Raw genomic sequence first — 27,343 nt, forward strand, 5'->3', positions numbered from 1 at the left:
CATTTTCTAACATGGACTCACAGAATGAAAGCTGTTCTGTGATTGGTGGTTTGAGTCAAACCACTGCAACTAAGAGTTGAGCATTTTCTCCTAGCAACCAATGAGATCACTTTTCTAATTTTCTAGCCCATACTGACAGAGTAAAAGCCGTTCTGTGATTGGTGGGTTGTGTAGAACACACTATAGCAATGATCACTTCTTTCATTTTCTAGCCTAGACTGACAGAATAAAACCCGTTGACTGCTTATGGCAGAAAGTGAGAGGCAGTAGCTCATAGCAACCAATCAGATGGCTTCTCTCATTTCCTAACCTGTACTAGAGAAATGAAAGCTGGGTTATGGTTGGTTGCTATGGGCAACACATCCTGTATCTAGCCTAGTTATTAGAGATGAGCGAATTTCTGGTTATGAAATTCGTTCACACTTCATTTACTGGTAAAAGGTGAATTACGTTATGGATTCCGTTACCACGGACCATAACGCAATTCTATGGCGGAACGCATATCGGAATGCATTTAGAGGCATTCCGTCATAATAGAAGTCTATGGGCTGCAAAACGGATCCGTCCCGTTTCCGTTATGCAGGGATGTCCTCTCCTCTCTAACGGAAAAAGGATGGATCCGTTATGCAGTCCATAGACTTCTATTATGACGGAATGAATAACGGAATGCCTCTAAAGATATTCTGTCATAGAATTGCGTTATGGTCTGTGGTAACGGAATCTATAACGCAATTCAGCTATTACCAGTAAATGAAGAGTGAATGAATTTCAAAACCGGAAATTCGCTCATCTCTACTAGTTATAATTTTAGGTATAGAGACCATTTTATTACATAGATGGTAGGACGGGTATCAGCCTGTATATCACACATGTAATATTGGGGTGTCTGTGACTTACCACGCTGGAGGCTTGCATGTTGCATGTAGAACTTGCTGCATGGAACTGATATCCAAGTAATTAATGGCAGCTAAGCCAAGGGCAGGTAATGACCTCCATGTTCAGCTCCTGCAGAGTCACTGGGGTGGATTTATCACAGAATTGACCACATTTTAAAGGTATCTACACACGTGTAATGGTGTAAATATAATGTGATAGGTATGATAAATGTCCTTGGGTGTGTCTTACCGCCAGCACTTTCTTCATGGCGTGCACCGAGCGGCAAAAATACACGTGTGTCTTGTGTTTCATATTTCCCTTCAACTGATAGGTTGAGTTGGCGGATTTATCAAAGCCGGTGTACAGGAATACTGGCTTAGATGCCCATAGCAACCAATCAGATTCTACCTTATATTTTTCACAGCTCCTCTGGAAAATGAAAGCTGGAATTTGATTAGTTGCTATGGGCAACGAAGCCAGTTTGATAAATCTCCCCTAGTGTTTTTACCTAAAAAAAAAAAAAAGGTCCACAACTGAAAAACAGGGAAGGTGTGGTTTGGGGTCTGTTATCAGGAGATGTGTGGGGTCTGGAAACAGGGGAGGAGTGGTCTGGGGGTCTACTCTGTAAACTAGCAGAGCTGTGGGGTCTGAAAACAGGGGAGGTGTAGTCTGGGGGTCTGTAAACAGGGAGGAGTGGTCTGGGGGTCTACTCTGTAAACCAGCAGAGCTGTGGGGTCTGTAAACCAGCAGAGCTGTCGGGTCTGTAAACAGGGGAGGTGTGGTCTGGGGGTCTGTAAACAGGGTAGGTGTGGTCTAGGGGTCTGTAAACAGGGGAGGTGTGGTCTAGGGGGTCTGTAAACAGGGGAGGTGTGGTCTAGGGTCTGTAAACAGTGGAGGAGTGGTCTGGGGGTCTACTCTGTAAACCAGCAGAGCTGTGGGGTCTGTAAACCAGCAGAGCTGTGGGGTCTGTAAACAGGGGAGGTGTAGTCTGGGGCCGGGGGTCTGTAAACCAGCAGAGCTGAGGGGTCTGTAAACAGGGGAGGTGTGGTCTGGGGGTCTGTAAACAGGGGAGGTGTGGTCTAGGGGGTCTGTAAACAGGGGAGGTGTGGTCTAGGGTCTGTAAACAGTGGAGGAGTGGTCTGGGGGTCTACTCTGTAAACCAGCAAAGCTGTGGGGTCTGTAAACCAGCAGAGCTGTCGGGTCTGTAAACAGGGGAGGTGTAGTCTGGGGCCGGGGGTCTGTAAACCAGCAGAGCTGTGGGGTCTGTAAACAGGGGAGGTGTAGTCTGGGTCTGGGGGTCTGTAAACCAGCAGAGCTGTGGGGTCTGTAAACAGGGGAGGTGTAGTCTGGGGGTCTGTAAACAGGGGAGGTGTGGTCTAGGGTCTGTAAACAGGGGAGGTGTGGTCTAGGGGTCTGTAAACAGGGGAAGTGTGGTCTAGGGGTCTGTAAAGAGGGGAGGTGTGGTCTAGGGGTCTGTAAAGAGGGGAGGTGTGGTCTAGGGGTCTGTAAACAGGGGAAGTGTGGTCTAGGGGCCTGTAAACAGGGGAAGTGTGGTTTAGGGTCTGTAAACAGGGGAAGTGTGGTCTAGGGTCTGTAAACAGGGGAAGTGTGGTCTAGGGTCTGTAAACAGGGGAAGTGTGGTCTAGGGTCTGTAAACAGGGGAAGTGTGGTCTGGGGGTCTGTAAACAGGGGAGGTGTGGTCTAGGGGGTCTGTAAACAGGGGAGCTGTGCCCACATCATGCCCATTTTTTCGACCTGTCGGGAGTAGGGAGAAGTCACAGATTGCAGCGCAACTAGGTGTTGCGCCGCAATCTGTGCCTGAAATACAGCCCCATAAAGCCCCAACATTTTCTTTTATCTTCCTGATGTTTCTTCTCAGTCTCTAACAGACCTGCCGACAGAAGAGGATTTCTATTCACTGCAGGTTTCCTTTTAAATGCATAGACAGTAAATCGTCCCTCGCCCCACATTCAGTTCAGAACACCCCGCCACTGTGAATACCACACATCAGCGATACATTGATGCTGAATTGGGATAAAAAGTGTAATTACTTCCCGTGTTCGCTGGGATCTGTACAATTACAGCTGCCTTGTGTCTCCCCGTCAATATCTGTTGATGTGCACGGGGCGATTCACAATCCTTCTTCTGCATGTTTTCAAAGAGAAATGTACGCCGCGTTCCCCCGAGACCAGCGAGAACATTATAATTTACAAATTATTGTTTGCAACTCTCTGCTGCCTTCTGGGAGAAGAGTAAACATAAACTCACAATTATGGCACATTGATTTAAAATGAGTGCCTGCCGGGATCCATTCCAAAAAAGGGGGTATCTGGCCCCCCCTTTCCCAGTGGAGAACTGACCGTACAGTATATGTGGGGTCACTCTCCATTGAAGTCTAATGGGTAATTTACATGGTGGAAGTTGGTGCGGATCCCAAACCAAAAACCATAGGGAGGACATGCCCTTTCCTGGTGTAGGGACTGCATGGACGCCCCTGGAACCTGGAGAGCCCCGCTGTCCGACCCCCACTGGTCGGGAATTCACCACAGGGGTATTCCATTATATACATTTATATCATATCCACCTCAGGGACCCTCATTTAGCTGGCCAGTGACCCCAACCACCGATTCTGGGCAGCTGCTGTCCCATAGACATCAAGAGAGCTTCACATCTTATGTAAAACTGTGCATCCACATGCTAGGCCCCTGACGTTACCACAAACCATGAGAAAAATACTTCCTTGTAGCACAGAGAGGTATAGTACAGGCCTATAGCATTCTATAGTTATCTTAAGGATTGTAATAAGTCTATACAATAAACTTAACTCTTATAATAAACCAGCAGAAATGGGAATGCAGCTCTGGTTGTAACTAGTGTATCAGTAAAGCATTTGCCAAGTGTTGATAGCTACCAATAAATATGGCAGTAGAAAACTACCTTATTGTAACTTTTAAATCATCAATATTTGTATATTTTTTATTTATTGTGTGGCATCTTATGTATATTCATCCATTATACATTATTTATATTTTTTTTGAAGATTCAGCTGCGCTGCATAGAGGTGCTGTTCACTTGCATCGGTCCCTGTCCCAGTGTTGCTTGCAATCTAAACTTGGCAAACTGAGCAGAGCATTAATTTCTGCTGGTGCAGTCACTGTGCATGTATATTATACTGTACTGATCCTGAGTTACATCCTGTAGTATACTCCAGAGCTGCACTCACTATTCTGCTGGTGGAGTCACTGTGTACATACATTACTTATCCTGTACTGATCCTGAGTTACATCCTGTATTATACTCCAGAGCTGCACTCCTTATTCTGCTGGAGCCGTCACTGTGTATATACATTACTTATCCTGTACTGATCCTGAGTTACATCCTGTAGTATACTCCAGAGCTGCACTCACTATTCTGCTGGTGGAGTCACTGTGTACATACATTACTTATCCTGTACTGATCCTGAGTTAAATCTTGTATTATACTCCAGAGCTGCACTCACTATTTTGCTGGTGGAGTCACTGTGTACATACATTACATTACTTATCCTGTACTGATCCTGAGTTACATGCTGTATTATACTCCAGAGCTGCACTCGCTATTCTGCTGGTGCAGTCACTGTGTACATACATTACTTATCCTGTACTGATCCTGAGTTACATCCTGTATTATACTCCAGAGCTGCACTCACTATTCTGCTGGTGCAGTCACTGTGTACATACATTACATTACTTATCCTGTACTCATCCTGAGTTACATCCAGTATTATACTCCAGAGCTGTACTCACTATGAGGCTATATGCGCATGACCGTTGTGTGTTTGGCGGTCCGCAAATTGTGGATCTACAAAACACGGATGGCGTCCGTGTGTGTTCTGCAATTTGCAGAATGGCATGGACAGCCATTAATATAACGGCCTATTCTTGTCCACAAAACGGACAAGAATAGGACAGGTTATATATTTTTTGCAGACCAAGGAACGGAGCAACGGATGCGGACAGCACACGGAGCAGGGAATCCAGCAGGGAATCTCAAAACCATAGCAATAATAAAACCGGCGGCATCAGTTCAGAACGGATCTGTTTGTATTATATCAAAAGTAAACAAGCCATATCTGGTACTAAAACCATTGCAAGTCAACTGGCGCGGATCCGGGTTTTTCGTGTGTGAAAAAAAATGGATCCGGAACTATTGACTTACATGGTTTTTGGTGTCGGATCCATCATGTTCAGTTTCCCATGCTGCACACAAAAGCACTGCTTGCTGCGATTTTGTGTCCGGCATGGGGACACAACAAACCAGAACAGAACGTATTCTGGTGCACTCCATTCTGGTTTGTTCAGTTTTGTCCCAGTTGACAATAAATGTTGCAGACACTGGAGGTTGGCTTTATTTCTTCCATCGTAGAGAGGCACACGTGCTTGGCAGTTACACACACTGATAAAAATCAATCCTTATAGTGGTACACCAGTTTCTTGGTGCATTGCCCATGACTACTGCACCACATCTCCTCTGGGGGGATGACTTTGTGCCACCAATACGATGTTCTACTTGGAGTCTGGTCTCTAGGCCAACACATGGTCTACTCAGCTCACTAGGGAAACCACATCTTGGGAGCCATACCTTGAAGTAAGGCCTCATGCACACGACAGTTTTTTTTCACGGTCCGCAAAAACGGGGTCCGTGGGTCCGTGATCCGTGACCGTTTTTTCGTCCGTGGGTCTTCCTTGATTTTTGGAGGATCCACGGACATGAAAAAAAAAGTCGTTTTGGTGTCCGCCTGGCCGTGCGGAGCCAAACGGATCCGTCCTGAATTACAATGCAAGTCAATGGGGACGGATCCGTTTGATGTTGACACAATATGGTGCCATTTCAAACGGATCCGTCCCCATTGACTTTCAATGTAAAGTCTGGAGTTCTTTTATACCATCGGATTGGAGTTTTCTCCAATCCGATGGTATATTTTAACTTGAAGCGTCCCCATCACCATGGGAACGCCTCTATGTTAGAATATACTGTCGGATATGAGCTACTTCGTGAACCTCAGATCCGACAGTATAGTCTAACACAGATGCGTTCCCATGGTGATGGCAACGCTTCAGGTTAGAATACACTACAAACTTTGTACAAGACTGCCCCCTGCTGCCTGGCAGCACCCGATCTCTTACAGGGGGATATGATAGCACAATTAACCCCTTCAGGTGTGGCACCTAAAGGGGTTAATTGTACTATCATATTCCCCTGTAAGAGATCAGGGCTGCCAGGCAGCAGGGGGCAGCCCCCCCCCCCCTCCCCAGTTTGAATATCGTTGGTGGCACAGTGTGCCAACCACCATCGGCCCCCCTCCCTCCCTCTATTGTATTAAATCGTTGGTGGCACAGTGTGCCAACCACCATCGGCCCCCCTCCCTCCCTCTATTGTATTAAATCGTTGGTGGCACAGTGTGCCAACCACCATCGCCCCCCCCCCCTCCCTCCCTCCCTCTATAGCAGTAACATTGGTGGCAGTGTGCGGTCTCAACAGTAGAAGATTCATACTTACCGGCTTGCTGCTGCGATGTCTGTGTCTGGCCGGGAGCTCCACCTACTGGTAAGTGAAAGGTCTGTGCGGCGCATTGCTAAAGAACTGTCACTTACCAGTAGGAGGAGCTCCCGGCCGTTCACAGACATCGCAGCAGCAAGCCGGTAAGTATGAATCTTCTACTGTTGAGACCGCACACTGCCACCAATGTTACTGCTATAGAGGGAGGGGGGGGGGGCGATGGTGGTTGGCACACTGTGCCACCAACGATTTAATACAATAGAGGGAGGGAGGGGGGCCGATGGTGGTTGGCACACTGTGCCACCAACGATATTCAAACTGGGGAGGGGGGGGGGGTCTGCCCCCTGCTGCCTTGGCAGCCCTGATCTCTTACAGGGGAATATGATAGTACAATTAACCCCTTTAGGTGCCACACCTGAAGGGGTTAATTGTGCTATCATATCCCCCTGTAAGAGATCGGGTGGTGCCAGGCAGCAGGGGGCAGTCTTGTACAAAGTTTGCAGTGTATTCTAACTAGAAGCGTCCCCATCACCATGGGAACGCTTCTGTGTTAGAATATACTGTCGGAAATGAGTTTTCACGAAGTGAAAACTTAGATCAGAAAAAGCTTTTATGCAGACGGATCTTCGGATCCGTCTGTATGAAAGCAACCTACGGCCACGGATCACGGACACGGATGCCAATCTTGTGTGCATCCGTGTTCTTTCACGGACCCATTGACTTGAATGGGTCCGTGAACCGTTGTCCGTCAAAAAAATAGGACAGGTCATATTTTTTTGACGGACAGGATACACGGATCACGGCCTCGGCTGCAAAACGGTGCATTTTCCGATTTTTCCACGGACCCATTGAAAGTCAATGGATCCGCGAAAAAAAACGGAAAACGGCACAACGGCCACGGATGCACACAACGGTCGTGTGCATGAGGCCTTAGTCTGTACTTGCTGTGAGCACACTTGTGGCACATGTACTATCGATGTCTCTGTACTTTCCGTTGGGCAGGTAAAGGGAGGGGTAATTCTCTCGTCAGTCTCCCTCACCCCAGTAGGATTTGGATAGGCACAGGGTGCAGTGATAGTGCTCCACTACTGCTGGTGTCACCTGATCAAACCTTTTCTCTTTGGAATCCACTTGGTGCCTCAGTTCTCACTCTTCTGTTCAGTTCCTAACTGGGTCTAGCTAAATTTTTCGCCTAGTGGTACCAGTTAAATTGGGCACCTTCACTCCACAGGCTTTATTGCTACCGGCCTTACCATATCTTGCAAGAACTCTCCCTCAGACAGCTGCCCAGGCCTCCGATTTTTCTCCAGTGGGTTCTGACTTGAGTCAGGTTCCATCTCTTACACCAGGCATCCTCAAACTGCGGCCCTCCAGCTGTTGCAAAACTACAACTCCCAGCATGCCCAAACAGCCCACAGGTTGAGCATGCCTGCCTTACACGATCCTCACTCTCTAAAGGTGCCTAAACTGGACATATGAAGACACAGTACAAACTCCTCCCAGCAGACGTCACGGCTCAGCTCATTGGCGCCACAACGTCCCCTCTTGAGATACCAGTGCAGGGTTCCAAAGGCAACGGTCCCCGCAATCTGACATTGCCCCCTGGAAGATGGCGGACAGAAACTGCTTCCTGTTCTCATCTCATCACACACCTAACAGGAGGTGACATGCCCAAAAATACCTACACCTAGCACATATAACGTGCAGTATACATTAACACAACCCAAGGCCTTGATCTACAAGAATGGGTAGAAAAACGTGCCTCCCACGATGCACCCTCTTAGCAGACTGACTGGTTGGGTGCGGTAAAATCTCAAAAGAAAAAAACGTGTGGAGTTCAGTGCGTTTCTTTTGTTTAATTAGGACAAAGATTTTAAATAAACTACAACTGCGTCGAAAACACTCCAGCAAAAACGAATGTGTTATTTGGCGCATCCAAATATACCCTTAAGCTTCCTGCACACAAATCTGCAGAAAAAATGACAATAAATCTATTTATCTTTTGATAGTTTTTTTTCCTGCATTTTTTAATTTGTTTTTGTTGTGGATTTTCTTTTTAGTTTAACAATATATTAGGTGCGGAATCTCACAAAGAACTGACACGCTGTGGTTTTTAAAATCTGCAGGGCAGGCCAATTTCGGCGCCTACAAAATACGTAACATGTGCCTGACATTTGGCAGATCTCGTTCACTTTGCTGCTACTGCGTGAAAAATCAGCAACATGTGTATGTAGCTTTAGGCTTATTTCACACCAGCGATACGGATTGTGTCAGGATCTGTTCAGGAAAAAAATCATAGTTTTGCACACAATTTTAATCAGTTTTGTCAGATTGTATCTGGATTGAAAGCATTTTTCGTGTGTGAAGAGAAACTGAAGAATAACAATCTACATCTCGTAGCCACCATAAGTGAAAAACGCATTGCATCAGGATGTCTTCTGTTTTTCAGGCAAGCCTCATTCACTTCTATGGAGCCAGAGCTGCGTGAAAAATGCACAATATTGAACGTGCTGCGACTGTATTTATTAATTTTTTCCCGAATGCAAAGTGATGTGTGAAAAACATGTGCTGTGCGTTCAATACACGTATCGCATCCAGATGAAAAATCGCTCGTGCGAAAAAGCCCTTAAAGGGTTGGTTGTCTCACTTCAGCAAACAGCTTTTATTATGTAGAAGAAGTCAATACAAGGCACGTATTAATGTATTGTGATTGTCCATATTGCTTTATTTGCTGGCTGAATTCATTTTTCCATCACATTATACATTGCTCGTTTCCATTGTTACGACCACCCTGCAATCCATCAGTGGTGGTCGTGCTTGCACAATATAATTAAAAGCGCTAGCTTATTGGCGCTTCCATGGTCCCAGCCACCAGAGAACCCAGTGATTTTTCCTGTAGTGTGCAAGCACGGCCACCATTGATGGATAGCAGGGTGGTTGTAACTAGAGATGAGCAGATTTCAAAAAAATTAGATTCGGTTCGATACGAAATAAATTTGCGGCGAGTCACGTTAAAAAAACGTCTAACACGCATAGGGAGTCTGTTGTGGTAGTGAAATAATACTGAGTCAGTATGACATGCAGATGACAGGCGTCGCTCTTGGGATCACTGCACACTTCACTTATTTGGACAGTCACAGGGCCAAAACTGACCAAATAATTCAAGTATGAACTCAGCCTTAGGCCTCCTGCACACGAACTTGTGCTGCCAGTAGTTTTTTTGGCAACTTTGTTCTGGGTCCTGGCCTGGCCCCCGCGACTCCCTCAACACTCCATTGTGTTGAATGTATTGTAAAAACGCCAATGTGACAAATATCATTGCATAGGCATTTAAAAAGTTGCAAAAAGGGTCCGCAAGACACTTTTGCACCAAGACCACCAGCTTCTTCATTCATGCCTCTGACACTTCTTTCTGTTGAATGCAGCTTGAAAACACCTGTGCGGCAAATATTGTTTTTAGTGTTGCAAAAAAAGGGGTTGTGCGACAATTTTACACCAAAAAAGGCATAAAACTCTTAATAAATTACCCCCAGTATATATGTGGGGGTCTGCTCTCCCAAACTTAAGAGGCCAGTTGGCATAGACAGAGATATCATATTGAGTAGGTTATCATCCATGTTGAGGTCACCTTAGTGTGGTGGATGGGCACAAATTATTAATTATATAAAGTACTTCCTATTCATTTTATATAGTGAATATAGTATCAGTTTTTATATTCTGAGGGGCACATTTACTAATGGAGTTGTGACATTTTTAGACTTGACAAAGGAGGGGCATGTCGAGGGGCCGTGCTGGGGCTGGGACTCCAGCCCCGGAATGGAAACAGTCGCAAATGTAAGGGGCTAGCGTAGTTTTTACTCCGGGCTCACAAACTGCCAGAGACATGCCTAATTTATAATGAGGCGCACACATCATTATAAATTAGACGTATCTAGCAGCAGCACAGAGGGGGAAACCAAGAAAGGTGTAAAAAGCCTGTCTTGGGCCTCTTGCACACGAACGTTGTGTGCCCATGGCCGCATTACAGATCCGGACCCATTCACTTGAATGGGTCCTCAATCACGGAGATGCGAAACGGAAGCATGGATCGGAAGCACAATTTTTTTGCGGTGCGGACGGATCACAGACCCATTTAAGCTGAATAAGTCTCGATCCGTCCCGGCCGCCGCACGAACGTTGCCCGTGCATTGGGGACCGCAATTTGGAACGGATGCACAATGTTCGTGTGCAAGAAGCCTTAGTAGATGTGCCCCTATGTTTGCAGAGTGTTGTTGCTCTGAGACTGCATTGCTACACAGCGATCCTTGGTCGCCCAGACTAATACTACTTCCACTCCCATTCCCCTGCTTCCAGTCAGGGGTCCTTACACGAGGCACTAATGAGCCCTCCATTCCGGTCCCATCCCTTGAGGCCACATTTCGATATGTTTTCCTGCCGGCTTGCACGAAGGCGCCCTTAGAGTTAATTCTCATTTTCGATCTCTTCGATATGTTGATATCCGCCGGCTCGTCTCCAGCTCTGCTGAGATCCGCACATTAAACAAACTTCAGGAAGACTGCTTTATACTTCCAGTCGTCAAGTTGCTTGTTAAAATCAAACAGATTTAGAGCATCTTGTGAGGGCCCATGAAAAGCTGTTCACATCTCCTCGCCTTCCTTTCAGCCGAGTAATTTGTGCAGTCATTGTGAAATAGTCTGAAGGAGCCGAGGATGAATCTGTTAATCTACTGGAAGCAGAAAATGACAGGACATATGTGCGAGTGCGTTATTAATGCAAGGCGGCTTCGCGGAGGCTGCGAGTCAGCATTCTATCAACAGCGCGCAGATATTTAAACCAGAAGCCATTACAATCCAGAGTCTATGGCTCTCTATTGTATAGATAGAAATGATGTCCTGCTGTCCTCTCACCAGAATGTTAATTAAATCCTCTGAAATATAAGTAGCTCAATATCTGCCGGGTTATGGGGAGGTTAGTTTGTCAACCGGGAATAAAAAGATGGCCGTATGGCTACCTAAATCTTATTCTAAGAAATGTGTCAAATTAATAATGAGATCATTTGCAGAAAATATTATATTGCTGTAAACCTCCGACGCTAAGTGCTTGACAGGTGTGTAGGTAGCTAGTGGGGAGTTCATCGCAGCTTGCTTTTATGTATTAGAAAGTGGCAGAGAACAAGGTCACTAGCAGCACAGAGTATTTCAGGTACCTAAGTTGTCACTATTCCACCAAGTTCCAGACTGGCTCTAGCTATACCCCCCACCTAAAGGCAGCCAATAAATCTGACGCTTTCACTCAACTAGGAGCACGGAGTACTTCAGCAAAGGAGATACTGTAGACCTACTTGGTTGTGGCAGGCGTAGCACTATGAAGTACCTTTTGCGCTGTGGCATTAGAAGAATTTTGATATCTCTGACTTTTAGCCTAACCAGACTGTCTATTACTCTGAAATTCTTCTAGCGCCGTTTTATGGAAACAGTAGGTTTAAAGAGCACACCAAATGCTTGAAATAACTTCTTTATTACCTTCAACTTTTCTTCATATATAACACTGCCGCCTCCGCAGCAGATAGTCCATGTACATAACATGTGTTGAAAAGATATCACAAAATGGCGGTATGCATAAGATGGTGGTTCAACTGTTTAATCTGGTCATTCAACATAAAATGGTGGATATATTTCTCTCTTGAGTATCTGTACTTTCACTTTTAAGTTATTTAAGCACTTTATGATCTCTCTGAGAGTTATATCTGAGGTTAACCAATAGTTCACTTGCTCTACTTGGTTTGCAGTTTGCTCTATACAATTGCTTATGATCTAGTATGAGCAGTTCGCATTTGTATGCAATTTGTTTGGATTGTATGATTGTATGGATCTTTAGTTCGTTTGTATGGTTGCAATTGAATTTGTAGTTTGCAATTGAATTTGTAGTTTGCAATTGGTGGAACTGTAAGTAAACACATATGTAACTAGCTCAGTATACAGTTCTAATCACTATAGTAACAGTAGGAACATTATATAACTGTTTTAAATACCTATTTTGGTCTCTCTGCTTCCATAAAACACAGCTCTTAGTGGAGTGAATGTCTGTTCAGCTTCTCTTCTCTGGTGTAATGATTCTAGCAGCTCCTGCTAGGGGAATTTCCCACACAGGCTGTGTGTGAGGCTGGCTGTGATTGGTCAAAACTCTTGCTGTGTGTGAGGCTGGCTGTGATTGGCCAAGACTCCTGCCCAGCAACAACAGTTTAACTCTATGCTTTCTGTTGTTTCTGTTGTGTCATTGAGCTTACCCTACATTATATAATGAATCTTAAAGGCCTGTTATCTTTTCTGCTTCTGTGAACACAATATATATAACAGTTATATGGCATCCAAACATGAAGTCACTGTAAATAACTGCACTTTTGTCTTTAACACACAAACATAGGAACTGTATTAAGGTTATTGGCAGGTTTAGCTGTATAAACATATAAGCTATACTAGCAACCTAGAACAGGTCTTAGCTGGCCAGCTACATTGGTGGATCACTAACAGCACAGAGTGCAGTATTTCAGCAGAGGTGCCTAAGTTGTCATTATTCTACCAATTTCCCAACTGGCTCTAGCTCCATCTTTCACCTGATGGCAGCCAAGAAATCTGACGCTTTCACTCAACTAGGAGCACAGAGTATTTCAGCAGAGGAGACAAACCCACTTGGTGGATCACAAGCAGCACAGAGTATTTCAGCAGGTGATGATAAACCCATTTGGTCAGAACAGAAGTACTACTGGCTCTAGCTCTTCTACCTCACCTAATTGCAGCAACTAAATCCAGCACTATCCCTCCACAGCACAGAGCATTTCAACATAGGTGAGAAATCCTGTTGTTGGGTCACTAGCAGCACAGAGTATTTCAGCAGAGTAGAGCCCCCTTGGTGCCTATGTTGGTGGAGAGAACGATCAGGTATGCTGGTTTTCAGAACATATGCAGCCAATATAAGTGGCAGAGGCTTTTGCACTTGGGTGGCTTTTGCAATTTGTAATCCACAAGGCAAGTGTAGCAGCGAAGGTCATGAGAATCATTAGCAACAGGCTCCCAAATAACCGGAAAAGGGGGAAAAGAAAGGAAAAATGGCACTATCCAGTGCAACTGGGATTTGGGTAGTTGGGGGGAGTCCTCTACTAAGTATGACCTGCGGGCAAGGGCAAAAAGAGGCAACCTGAATAAACAATAAAAACATGCCAACAGGCCCGTACCAGGCTCCCAAGGTCAGTTCAGTTTTTATTCCTGTTAGAATGGTGGAGATTTTCCAGCTCTACTGGCGAGCAGGACCCTCGTCCTGGTAAGGCTTCTTCCTACTGATAGTCCTGAATCTTTCTCGCTCCCATGGGCGAGTCGGGACTTGACCGCGACCAGACTCCTGCCGAGGTGGGTCCTGATCCATGGACTTTCTCAAGATACCCCTTCTGGGTCCGGCACCACTTGTTCTTCTGCGCTGCGGTTCCGTTCTGCTAAAATCTCCTCTGGAATCGGGGCTGAATTCTGCGGCCAATAAGAGTGATGGCGCGACGGATACTCCTTGTGGGCCTCTAAAACAAGTCTATCGTCCTCCCCGTACATCCGAAGGGCCATGGCCAGACTTCATGGTCGCACTTGTGCGCTGCGAACTGGGCCCTCTTCCTTGCACTGCTGCATCGTTGGCTCTTCTGGTACCGAGGCTCTCAATTGGGTCAGCCTGCTGGTGGAGCCCCAAGGAACCAACTAACTGGTGGCACTGATCCTGATGGTGGGCTGCACTTCTCTCACCAGGCACAGGCATATCGTCGTCCGAGAGTGCATATGGCGGAAGAAACCCTGTATCCCGTTCCTCCTGATCAGCGGAGGGGGAGCACTGGCCGCCTCCGCCGGACCAGCCGGTCCGGGGCCTTCTGGTGGCTCTCCTCCAGGGGTCGACTGGGATTCCGGCAGCTCCTGGCTTTCCGCTAGCCTTCTTTCAGGGGCTGGCTGTGGCTTCTACAGTCCGATCCTCCATTGTGGCCGCACCATGTTGATCCCGTTTTCGCGGGCCCGCACTGGTGATGAAGGAGGGGCCGTAGGGGCGAAGTTTTCACTTTCTCCGTCCATGATGGAAAGTAGTTCCCTGTGGGCAGGGCTTGGTTTTCGCGCTTCAGCGAGGGGCGTTTCCTCAGTTTCGCGCCTCTGAGCACGAAGAAGATGCTGTGCCATAGCAAACAAAAATGGTGATTTAACTCTTTTTGGGCACCGGCGCACAGCGTTTTGCGCCGGTCACACCGCAATAAACTAATCAAAGTCATTTAAGTCAATCTCAAGCAGTTGTGGGTAAATCCTGAGTGATATGGTCCACAGTTGAATACAGTTCTGTAGTATAATGATTCGCGGCACACAGTATGGTTTTTGTCAGAATCCTGTCCTTAACGGCACACAGTTTTAACGTTGTACGGATCCTGTTCGTGACGCCACTTTGATGCAACAGGCCCACTAAGCACCTAGGGGATCCCTTGGTCCTTAGGAGGTTTCTACAAAATATGTCCCTCTTATAGAGCAAGTAAACGTGACGCTAGTTGCGGTTAAGCCACGAGGACATGAATTCCCCTTTGTAGATGGTAGTGTTGGTACCCAGGGTAGGATTGCCAGAGTGGTGCAGGGATGGCCTACGGTCTCTGTAGATATTATATACACGTGTCACGGTGTTCCTACCTGGATATGGTTTGATCCCAGACGTGATGTGGTCCGATGCAGTGCAAAAAGGGGTAGGTGAACTTGGATGATGAATAAGTAAAATAAATGGAGTCCAGACTTGTAGTAATGTTGAACAGTTGCTTTTACTTGGCATAAATGGTGATCCAAACAGTTTCCAAATGGTATCTTGGTCATCAGCAGGTATTGACATAATCTGGCAGGCAATTACTTCTCTGCAACAATCTCAGCCCTGCTATGCTAGCTGGAGTAAATAGGAACTTTGCTCGTCTGCTGGAACTTAGTTTAGCCGTAGTCTGTCTCTTACTTTAATCCTAGGAAATTCTTGTCCTGGCTTTGGAGTACCTCAAGCTCACTTATGCTTGGGTGTGCACAACCTTTAGTGATAAGGCTGGCTTAGGACTAACAGAACCTGTCCAGACAGGACCAGGCCTGCTGCCTTCCCCTAGCAGAGGTTAAGTCAGACCAACTCCTCACACAACCTCTCCCCACGAGGGGGTAGGGTAGACTGACCTACTCCCTAACTAAACTCCTCCCTCTCTAGAGATGGCTGGAACTAGGAGGTTCCTCTCCAGGGAAACTAACCTTGCCAATGTTGCCGCCATCTGCTGGTAGACCGGGCAATTACATGAACATAACCAGTTTCATGAACATAAATTTGCACATTATGAGAAGATGACATGGAGCACATTAGGTGATATAAATTATCACATAGGAGAAAGTAGCAAGGCGCCAAAAGGAGTGGTAATGGCACTCCAGGACATCACACTTTCCCCCTATTCACAAACTGAGCCTTCATGCATGTGTATGGGGAATTGGGAGTGATCGCTATCATCCAACAGTTATCTCATATATATGGCTGGCTTTAGAAAGTGCCAAAACGTAGGTTCACTAAGCAGCACAGAGTATTTCAGCAGCGAAGAAGATAGAATGATGTTAAAGAGGAAAGGGCTGCATGTGACAGGTCAATGCCCTGATTTGAGCAAGGTAATGGAGACAAGTCACAGACCAAGATTTATAAAGTGAAAGGGGCAGGGTCGCCAGCAGCACAGAGTATTTTAGCAGATGAGTAAACAAGGTATTGTGAAAGGCAGTGACTCTCTGTCCATGCAGCGATAATAGTGGACACAGGGCTTTAAGCGACAGGGTCAGTGCCATGATGTGAGAAAAGATCGTAGAGTAGGGGGTCATGCACACGAACGTATTTTTTTTCCGTGCCCGTTCCATTTTTATTTATATTTTTTTGCGAAACCATTCATTTCAATGGGTCCGCAAAAAAAATAAGATTTTCCGTTTTTGTATGTCCATTCCGCAACTAAATAGAACATGTCCTATTATTGTCCACATTACGGACAAGGTTAGGCTACATGCACACGACTGTTTATGTGTTTTGCGGTCTGCAAATTGTGGATCCGCAAAAAAAAAGGATGACATTCCGTATGGCATCCGTTTTTTGGGCAGATCCATTGTAATAATGCAAACTAGAAAAAAATAGGACATGCACTGATTTCTTTTTTGCGGGGCAACAGAACGGACATACTCATGCGGACAGCACACTGTGTGCTGTCCGCGTTTTATTCGGACCCATTGAAAATAATGGGTCCGCATCCTATCGACAAAAATAATGGAACGGACACGGAAACAAACAACTTTCGTGTGCGTGTAGCCTTAGGACTGTTCTATTAGGGGCCAGCTGTTCTGTTCCGCAAAATACGTAATGCACATGGACGTCATCCGTATTTTTTGCAGATTCGTGTTTTTCAGACCGCAAAATACATACGGTCGTGTGCATGAACCATAAAACAGTAGAAGGGAAACTGTTGGAGAGCAGCACAGAGCATTTCAGAGTGTCCCACCCATTCCACAAATATGCAGAATTCACAGAACATGAGATAACTGAGAAGTCAAAGTCGGTTTGACAGGCCGCCATAGATCAGGATTTATCGCATTTAATGTAAAGAATAAGAGGGATGCGGCAGAGCAGAGCCTGTGTAGGATTGTTGAAGCTTCAGTGACTCTGTGACTAAACAATTGCTCCACAGTGATTAAAGTCGCTGCCAAGACTTTCTATTTCTTGGTTACGATTACAAGAGGAGGAACGATTAGGAGCAGAACTTGCTGATATGGGAGGAAAACACAGCACATAGCGACGGAACAAGAGGAATTTAGATTTTTGAGCAAAGATGTGCCTCAATAAAGCCCAACTGGGAATGAGCAGAGACGGTCGAATTTCTGCTTGTTCTGCAGCCGCAGTGTGTCCTCAGCAGAATCACAGCGGTAAAGCGCAGCATGCTGCGCACAATCTACAGGGTAATACATTACTAAGTAATGCACATGTGGTCCTATAATGCCGAATCCCACAGCTGGCCCCCAGCATTTAGGAGAAGGGTTTGTGTGCGCTGCATAAGGTCCCTCAATAAAAAATAATGTTTTATAGGCCGTACGCTAAAGATCTGGTCCAAAATGGTGACAGATCATTTACATTTTACCTAAAGAATGGGTTATGGATCTGGGTTCCCAGCAGCGGCCCCCACCAGTCTCTGCCATGATGATTAGTTTATCTCTTATCTCTATCTATTTGGGCCATGTACATAAGTGATCATCCATGGAATATATTTGCTGCTTCGGTCATAGAGAGGCGTCTAGAGGGTTGTCTGGTTTCAAGTAAAAATGGGGAAATGGCTGCCAATGCGGTAAAATAATAAAAGGTGTATAATTTACCAAAAGGGTCCAGCGTCGCCGCCCCGTTCTGCCAGATAAGCTTGGGCTAAAATGATTCTGCCATGACTGATGTAAGAAGTGAAAGTCACACATATGGATATCGAATAACAAAGCGAGAACCAGTCCTGTACCTCACATGGATCCCATTGCTTTGCTATTCTTCAGGCTGGCAGCTCAGAGGTGTGTCCTTTCTGCTGCAGCTCTATCCCTTTCACAGCTCAGGAGGCATGTCCTTTCTTCTGCAGCTCTTTCCATTTCACAGCTCAGTAGGAGTGTCCTTTTGCAGGGGCTGTGTCCTTTCTGCAGCAGCTCTATCCCTTTCACAGCTCAGTAGGTGTGTCCTTTTGAAGGGGCTGTGTCCTTTCTGCAGCAGCTCTATCCCTTTCACAGCTCAGTAGGAGTGTCCTTTTGCAGGGGCTGTGTCCTTTCTTCAGCAGCTCTATCCCTTTCACAGCTCAGTAGGTGTGTCCTTTTGCAGGGGCTGTGTCCTTTCTGCAGCAGCTCTATCCCTTTCACAGCTCAGTAGGTGTGTCCTTTTGCAGGGGCTGTGTCCTTTCTGCAGCAGCTCTATCCCTTTCACAGCTCAGTAGGTGTGTCCTTTTGCAGGGGCTGTGTCCTTTCTGCAGCAGCTCTATCCCTTTCACAGCTCAGTAGGTGTGTCCTTTTGCAGGGGCTGTGTCCTTTCTGCTGCAGCTCTCTCCCTATCTCAGCTGTGGGGGCATGTCCTTTCTCAGGCATGTGTCCTTTCTGCTGCAGTTCTCTCCCATAAATCAGCAGACATGTCCTTTCTTCTGCAGCTTTCTCTCTTTCACAGCTCAAGAGGCATGTCCTTTCTCAGGGAGTGTATCCTTTCTGCTGCAGCCTTCCCCCTTTCTCATGAGGCGTGCCCTTTCTGCTGCAGCTCTCTCTCTCTCTCTCTATTACAGCTCAAGGCTTGTGTCCTTTCTGCTGCAGCTTTCTCCCTCTGTCACATGCCTCCTCTGCATGGCTGGTGGTAACTGAAGGATGGAACTGAGCATGTGCAACCACCTCAGTCGGTGGACGTGCACATTACTATACAGATAACACACCAGTGGGCGCTATTATAATGAAGTAAAGAGAATATCTCACAGCTGGAGCCTATTTGTAACTGCTAGTGAATTACATAAGTAACTAGATATCATTCTGAATTATAGTAAAATAACATTTAATGGAGGCAAAATACCTTTAGCCAATAAAAAAAAAAAAATTTTTGCTTCCCTGTCTACAGTGTTGCTTTCCATATGTGTTAGACTTCAGCCATCGGGAACATTTCTGCTGTGTTTTCAAACTGAAAGGCCCCTTTAGGACCTGAAATGGGAAAGTGTATCATAGGGTTAACCTTGAGCTGTCAATCATGAAATGCCTCTTTTCATCCTTCCCTGCAGGATTAAGATAAACAAATCACACTTAATTTGTTCCAAGTCCCCCGTACGCCAATCGCATGCACAAAATATAGGAGTGTCTCTGGATTCAAGAAAATGACCCCAAAATGCCAAGGAATGTCCTATCTCCTCAGACACTATTCCCTAATCACAATAATGCAGAGTATCTGCGGAGCGGGAGGGGGGCTCTTTAACACTTGTCAGGAGCTGTGCAGCCGTCTCTGTTTGACTACGTTTTATATACAAAGCTGTCACTTTATGTTTCAGCTCCAATGTCACTTCTATCATTTCCAGCAAGATGGCAAATTCTGCATCTGAAACACAATATCGATCGTATTTACATTGAGCCAATCAGACCCCAAATCCCATCTAACACCAAACTAGGCAAACATATTTTCTCTTTTATTTCACTGAAAGATCTAATATCTATTCTGGAGGTCACCCAAGATCATTAAAATCCTGCAGGTGCTTTACAGGGGGCTTATCTACTTGCATCTTCCAGATGCAGCCTCTGCTTCCTATGTACAAGAATATAACTACTATAATACTGCCTCCTATGTACAAGAATATAACTACTATAATACTGCCTCCTATGTACAAGAATATAACTACTATAATACTGCCTCCTATGCACAATAATAACACTACTATAATACTGCTCCTGTGTACAAGAATATAACTACTATAATACTGCCTCCTATGTACAAGAATATAACTACTATAATACTACTCCTATGCACAAGAATATAACTACTATAATACTGCTCCTATGTACAAGAATATAACTACTCTAATACTGCTCCTGTGTACAAGAATATAACTACTATAATACTGCCTCCTATGTACAAGAATATAACTACTATAATACTGCTCCTATGTACAAGAATATATCTACTATAATACTGCTCCTATGTACAAGAATATAACTACTATAATACTGCTCCTATGTACAAGAATATAACTACTATAATACTGCTCCTATGTACAAGAATATAACTACTATAATACTGCTCCTATGTACAAGAATGTAACTACTATAATACTACTACTATAATACTGCTCCTATGTACAAGAATATATCTACTATAATACTGCTCCTATGTACAAGAATATAACTACTATGGGGGCGGAGCTTGACTGTGAAGCTGAATGGCAGCAGCTTCCTGAGCTCCTCATTTCTGCTGGTGATTACACCCCTTTTTAAGCTATAAAACCCACACTAAATGGGAAAATCCGGCAAGGACCGACCCAGGGAACATCTGGAGCTGACACCTGCTCGTTCAAAGCAGCCTGAGATGGAGCAATATCTCACAAAAAAGGCTAAGCTGCGTCCCACTGAGAGCTCCAAGATGGCGCCACGAGCACCGCAGCCATCGGATGCTGAGGATCCGTCTGAAGCGGGAAGCGCATCGGAAGCGTCGGTATGCAGACTGCCGCGGAGGCGCTCAAATCTCTCAAAGGAGGTTCTTAAAGAGCTTCTAGATGCCGCTCTGGCTCCCCTGAAGAGGGATTTGGAAGATATTAAAGAGGACCTCCGGGGCCTGGGCCATAGAGTGGTGGCGCTCGAAAACTCGCAGGAAGCGATCCTCCTGCACGAGGGGAAGACCTGCCAAGCTCTGCATGCGCATCGGGACCTGATCAATGAAGCTCTGCTCAGGATAGAGGACCAGGAGAACCGGAGCAGGCGCCGGAACCTGAGGATTAGAGGCCTGCCTGAATCCATTGCGCACGAGGCCCTCCGCAAGGTAGCGTCCGAAATTTTCGCCCAGTTACTAGGCCCAGACCGGGCAGCTATGGTGATAGTGGAGCGCATCCACCGCGCATTGCGCCCGAAGCCAAAGCCATCTGACCCACCGCGGGATGTGATCTGCGGGTTGCTGAGTTTTGTGGACACGGCAGATTTGCTCCGCTCTAGCAGGGAAGCTGAAGATCTGAGGTATGCGGACTCATCCATATTGTTTTTTCAGGATTTGGCGCCAACTACATTAGCAAAGCGGCGTATACTCAAGCCACTACTGGAGGCATTAAAAGCATCCGCCACACAGTTCCGGTGGCTTTATCCATTTGGCCTGGCCATTTTAAAGAATGGCAGGCAGCTAACGGTCCGCACGCCGGAAGATTTAAAATCCATCTGGGGTCCGCTGGGCCTGGCGCCTATTAATATTCCATCCTGGATGCCTGCAGACCAAGGAGACCCCTTACCTGCACCTCCAAGCGTTGAGACCTGGTCTGAGGTTTCTCCAGGGAAGGTTGAAAGGAGCAAGAAAAGCCGCCAAGTACCCTGAGCTGCATTCATTACCATCCCCCTGTTTTCCTTACAGGGCTCCTCAGCCCATCTAGCACGGCAGTGCAACTTTACAGCATGAAACCGGGCTACGTGCCCCTGTATTTGGATCCTGCAATTGTGTCCCTTTGAAGAAGGGTGGTTCAAGGTTATGAACGCTATCCTGTTATGCGGTTCATGGAGGCCTAGTTGTTTGGCTGAATAATGTGGCTGAGATTGTGAGCTAATGCCACGTAAGCCCGTGTTGCTACGTCCTGGTTCGGACTGTTGCTATGGCTATACCTCGTTATACCCCGTTTAGTCCAGTTATGGGGTTTTTTCACCAGTTCCTCTCCATATGAGGTTCACTCCCCCTCTGAAGGCCGCTCAATGGCTCTCAGTTGTCCCATGGAAGGCCCCCTCTGATGTTGGTTCCCGGCTTGACGTCGTGATGAAAAAGGAGCCACCACCCATCAGATGTTTCATGGGACCTTTACCTTTACAGTGCAAGTTAAATTGTCTGACTCAATTCCTCATTTATTTGTTCTCATTTTGCTTTATCACACCTTTGTTGTCTTCCCCTGTCTGTCCGTCTGTCTCTTTCCTTGTGTTCTCCTTCCATGCTCTGTCAGGATGTACTATGTATTTGAACTGTGTGTTTTTCCGGTGGTATATGCTTTTTTCTCCTCTCTTTACTAGGTTGCCATGGCTACCTTTGTCGTATCATCATTGAATGTCCGGGGTCTGAACGAGCCATGTAAGAGATCTCAGGTATTGTCACTCCTGCAGAAGGAAAAAACTTCTATAGCTTATTTTCAGGAAACACACTTTAAAACAGGGAAGATACCGAAGTTACCATCCGCAAAATTCTCCCAATGGTACCATAGCACTCATTCGTCAGCCAGCAGAGGGGTCAGCATTGCAATACACAAAAGCATTCCATTTACTCAGAAGGCGACCTCTGCAGACTCCGAAGGGCGCTTTCTGTTTGTAAAAGGCCTCATTGCTGATGCCTCTGTCACACTGGCGAATATCTACGCCCCCAATAGGGGTCAGGTCCCATGGCTCGTTCGGACCCTTAGACAGTTGAGCTCCTTTACTGAGGGATTGCTAGTACTAGGCGGGGATTTTAATGTAGCCATAGAGCCCTCTTTAGATTCCTCATCAGGCAGGTCGTCTGTTACCCACAGGCTTCTGAGGCGCCTTAAGGTTTCTTTGAAGAGACTGGGGGTACTAGACATGTGGCGTACATTGCACCCTTCAGGGAGGGATTACTCATTTTATTCTCATGCAAAAAATTCTTATCACAGGATAGACTATCTTTTCCTTTCAGGGGCCCACGCCCCATTAGTCACCAGCGCTAGAATAGGGAACATTGTACTCTCAGACCATGCTCCAATCTTCCTGACCCTCTCGTTGGCCGGCCTCCCAAAGAAAGACTGGACATGGCGACTAAATGACACACTTATCCAGGACCCTGACCACGTTTCCAAACTTTCAGCCTCACTGTCTGAGTTTTTTAAGATCAATACTTCTGGTCCATCCCCCCCGTCTATCCCCATTATATGGGAGACACATAAGGCCGTGATTAGGGGTGAATTGATTGCTCTTGGCTCTTATGCAAAGAAAAAACGATCTCAGGCTCAGAACCTGTTAATGTCCCGTATCGCAGCTCTTGAACTCACCCACAAACAGTCCCAAGCTTCCCAAGTGGCAGAGGGATTATATAAAGCTAGGAATGACCTTAAAAACCTATTGAATGCTACTTCGGCCAAGTTACTGTTTCGGTCTAAGTTTAGGTCCTATGCCCATGGCGATCAGGGAAATAAGCTGATGTCTGCGCTCTGTAAACAACAACAAACAAGTTCCTTTATCCCGGGTATTAGGGATGCGGCGGGTAATGTGCACAAGACGACGCCCGAGATAGCAAAGGCGTTTTGCGCCTTCTACTCTAATCTATATAACTTACCATCTCCGAACCATGCGTCCCCGGAGTCTATAGCTGATGCGACGGATCAATTCCTTAAAACGCTCGATCTCCCCTCCATAAGTCCCGCGCAAGCTTCCCAGCTCACATCTCCAATTACAGACGACGAGATACTTAAAGTACTATCATCCATCCCCTCAGGGAAGAGCCCTGGTCCTGACGGCCTGAACATCTCGTATTATAAAACTTTTAAGGATATACTGCTCCCACATTTTAAATCCCTTTGCAACTATTTACTAAACGGGGGGTCTTTGCCTCCACAATCCTTAATGGCCCATGTCACCATCCTTCATAAGGAAAATAAAGACCCTCTGGAATGTGGAAGCTACCGTCCCATTTCCCTATTAAATGTAGATGTTAAGTGGTGGGCGAAGATATTGTCCCAACGCCTTCAGCTACTGCTTCCTGACATAGTACACGGTGAGCAGGTTGGCTTTGTCCCTGGCAGACGGGGCAATGAGAATACAGTTCGTTTGCTGCACTTGATGTCCTGGGCGCAAACTAAAGGGCTGCCGGTAGCGTTATTGAGCACCGACGCAGAAAAAGCATTTGACAGGGTGAGCTGGGCTTTTATGGCCAAGACATTGTTGAAGTTTGGTATACCAGAACAATTCATCTCTGCCATTTTCTCATTATACCTAGCCCCTTCTGCCAGGGTCAAAGTCAATGGGACCTTATCCCCAACATTCGGCATTTTCAATGGTACGCGTCAGGGGTGTCCACTCTCCCCGACTCTCTTTGTTTTGGTGATGGAGACACTGCTGAGTAAAATCCGTCAGTCATCTGAGATTGAGGGAATCACCATTGGGTCTCAAGATCATATTACAGCGGCTTTTGCTGACGATCTGTTGGTGATGACTTCAAATCCTAGGGTATCCTTCCCCAAACTGCTTACCATTTTTGAAGATTTTGGTTTCGTCTCCAATTTTAAAGTCAATTATTCCAAATCTATGGCTCTTAATGTATCCTGCCCTAGAAACATAGTGCAGCTTTTAAAAGAATCTACTCCTTTTAAGTGGGCCTCTAAAGAAATACCTTTTTTAGGTATCAAGGTAACTGCAGACCCTAAGGAATTATTTCCCTCCAACTACCTTTCTTTACTTCAAGCTGTCAAAACACAGCTCCATTCACTAAAAATGCCTTTCATCTCTTGGATTGGGAGGAAGAATTATTTAAAAACTTATATACTCCCTAGGTTCTTGTACCTCCTGCAGACTCTACTGATTTGGGTACCGCAGTCATATTTCACGGAAGTCCGCAGGATGATGTCCCTCTTTCTTTGGAGGGGCCGGTCCCCGAGGGTGGCCTACGCCATTTTAACCAGGGAAAAAAGGTTTGGAGGATTTGGATTGCCTGATATCCACTTGTACTACAAAGCTAACCTTATGTGCAGGGGAGTGAGCCTCCTATTAGGACAGCCTATGACCATCTGCTCACAATTGGAACGAAAGCTACTCACTGATAATGAGAAATTAATTCTGTGGGGTGTCCGCCTATGTTCCCCCACAGCGTCTAAATTGCCTTTACTGTGGAGGGGGGTGCTATTCACCTGGTCTAAGCTTTACAGTTCAAAGACGCTTCACTTCCCTAGTCCTGAGCTCCCATTATATCTATTACAAAGTTATATTCATCCCGAAATACTTGGGGTCACAGGGGTTTGGGCACTGCTCAAGAACCATACGCTACAAGAAGTGGTGTCAACAGAGGGTGGGCTGGATTGGAAAGGGATCCTTGAATTACCTAAAGTTCAATCAGTAGCTTTCTTGCATCTCCATAGTTTTAAGAGAGACATAGGAATTCTGCAACTACAAACGTCTCATATGGCCTCCCCTACTTGGTTGGAGCGGAAGCTGATGTCGGCCCGGCCCTCCAGCAGACCCTTTTCCACGATGTATAAGGAGCTACTATCCTTTACTTGCTCTGAACCTCATTTCCTGAGCGCATGGGAGAAGGAACTATCCCTCAAATTATCAGAACCTGAGAGAGCTTTTATTTTGGCCCAATCTCATGGTTTTAGCCGATGCATTAAAATTCAGGAGAACTCGTACAAGTTGCTGACCAGATGGTATAAGACTCCTGAGTTTCTTCATAGACTCAACCCGGAAATCCCTGAGGTCTGCTGGAGGTGCGGGGCGGGCATCGGTTCTCTTTCGCATATTTGGTGGGATTGCATTAGTATGCGCCCCTTCTGGAGCCAAGTGGAGACTTTAACTAATAAAATCTGCTCCACCTCTGTATCCTTAGATCAGAAGTTGATCCTACTCTGGTGCCCCAACTCTTCATTTACCCCAACCAAATCAGATTTGCCTACTATATTACTTACCGCCGCTAGGCTTCTAGTCCCCTTGCTGTGGAAGCAGACTCTGCCTCCCACTATTTCGAGTTGGCTGGAAAAGGTGGACCAACTTTATAGATTTGAAGAGCTGGCACACTGGGAGACCCACACTCGCACGAAGTTCCTTAAGGTGTGGCTTCCTTGGAAGAAATTCAGGTTTCCTAACAACTAGAGCAGATTCCCCCCCCCCTCCCCCCCCCTTTCCCTTCTTACCCTTGTCTTCATGTCTTTCTTTGTTTTACTGTTATATTAGATCTCTATTGGATTCAATTTACAGATGTCCATTTGCTTGGATAGAGATGTCGTATTTGCCTCTTATTGATGATACAGACTGTATCGCAAGATTACTGTAATGTGCATTATAGGCATTTGTCATGTTACACCTTATCTGATGTGCATTGTCAATGGTGCTATTATTCAACTTGCCTGTATCTTTTTCATGACATAACCAATAAAAAGAGATTTGGTTAAGAATATAACTACTATAATACTGCCTCCTATGTACAAGAATATAACTACTATAATACTGCCTCCTATGTACAAGAATATAACTACTATAATACTACTCCTATGCACAAGAATATAACTACTATAATACTGCTCCTATGTACAAGAATATAACTACTCTAATACTGCCTCCTATGTACAGGAATATAACTACTATAATACTGCTCCTATGTACAAGAATATAACTATAATACTGCTCCTATGTACAAGAATATAACTACTATAATACTGCTCCTATGTACAAGAATATAACTGCTATAATACTGCTCCTATGTACAAGAATATAACTACTATAATACTGTTCCTATGTACAAGAATATAACTACTATAATACTGCCACCTATGTACAAGAATATATCTACTATAATACTGCTCCTATGTACAAGAATATAACTACTATAATACTGCCTCCTATGTACAAGAATATAACTACTATAATACTGCCTCCTATGTACAAGAATATAACTACTATAATACTGCCTCCTATGTACAAGAATATAACTACTGTAATACTGCCTCCTATGTACAAGAATATAACTACTATAATACTGCCTCCTATGTACAAGAATATAGCGTTTATACTACTGCCTTCTTTGTCCAAGAACGTGTGCCTTATAATAAACTCTATGTGTATGTGATATTTCATTTAGCATTTATTTCTTATCGTCCAGCAGTTGATCCAGGAATGTGTTTATGTTTTTCAGGAAAAGATTGGTATCTGATTCATCTACAGCTGACTGTCACTGACGTCAATGATGAATCCCCGCAGTGGACAATGCAGCCATATCCTTTCTTGGCCACCGTGTCACCTCTGGCCACAGCTGGAACATACGTGTACAAATTACACGCCATTGATAAAGATGAAGGTATCAATGGAGAAGTAGAATATTTCCTTTTGGAAGGTGAATACTATGTTTGTCTAAACCATATAAATCCATAACAGCTAGAATTGTAATACTGTAGACATTATGGGCAAAAGCTTAGTGGATGTGGATGTCCCGTGGGACACTGTTAGTATGA

The 27,343-nt window shown here is 45.5% G+C and overlaps 1 protein-coding gene across 1 annotated transcript in view; it reads left to right on the plus strand.

Moving 5' to 3' along the window:
* The first annotated feature begins 24,230 nt into the window (after positions 1-24,230).
* Positions 24,231-27,343, plus strand: part of LOC122920107 (neural-cadherin-like) — a 62,082-nt gene continuing 58,969 nt past the window's right edge. Inside the window, exons 1-2 of the mRNA XM_044269316.1 lie at positions 24,231-24,533; positions 27,057-27,225. Of these exons, the coding sequence (XP_044125251.1) occupies positions 24,231-24,533; positions 27,057-27,225 (472 nt within the window). The remainder of the gene's footprint in view (positions 24,534-27,056; positions 27,226-27,343) is intronic.

Source organism: Bufo gargarizans, chromosome 10, assembly GCF_014858855.1.
Source record: "Bufo gargarizans isolate SCDJY-AF-19 chromosome 10, ASM1485885v1, whole genome shotgun sequence".
NCBI lineage: Eukaryota > Metazoa > Chordata > Amphibia > Anura > Bufonidae > Bufo > Bufo gargarizans.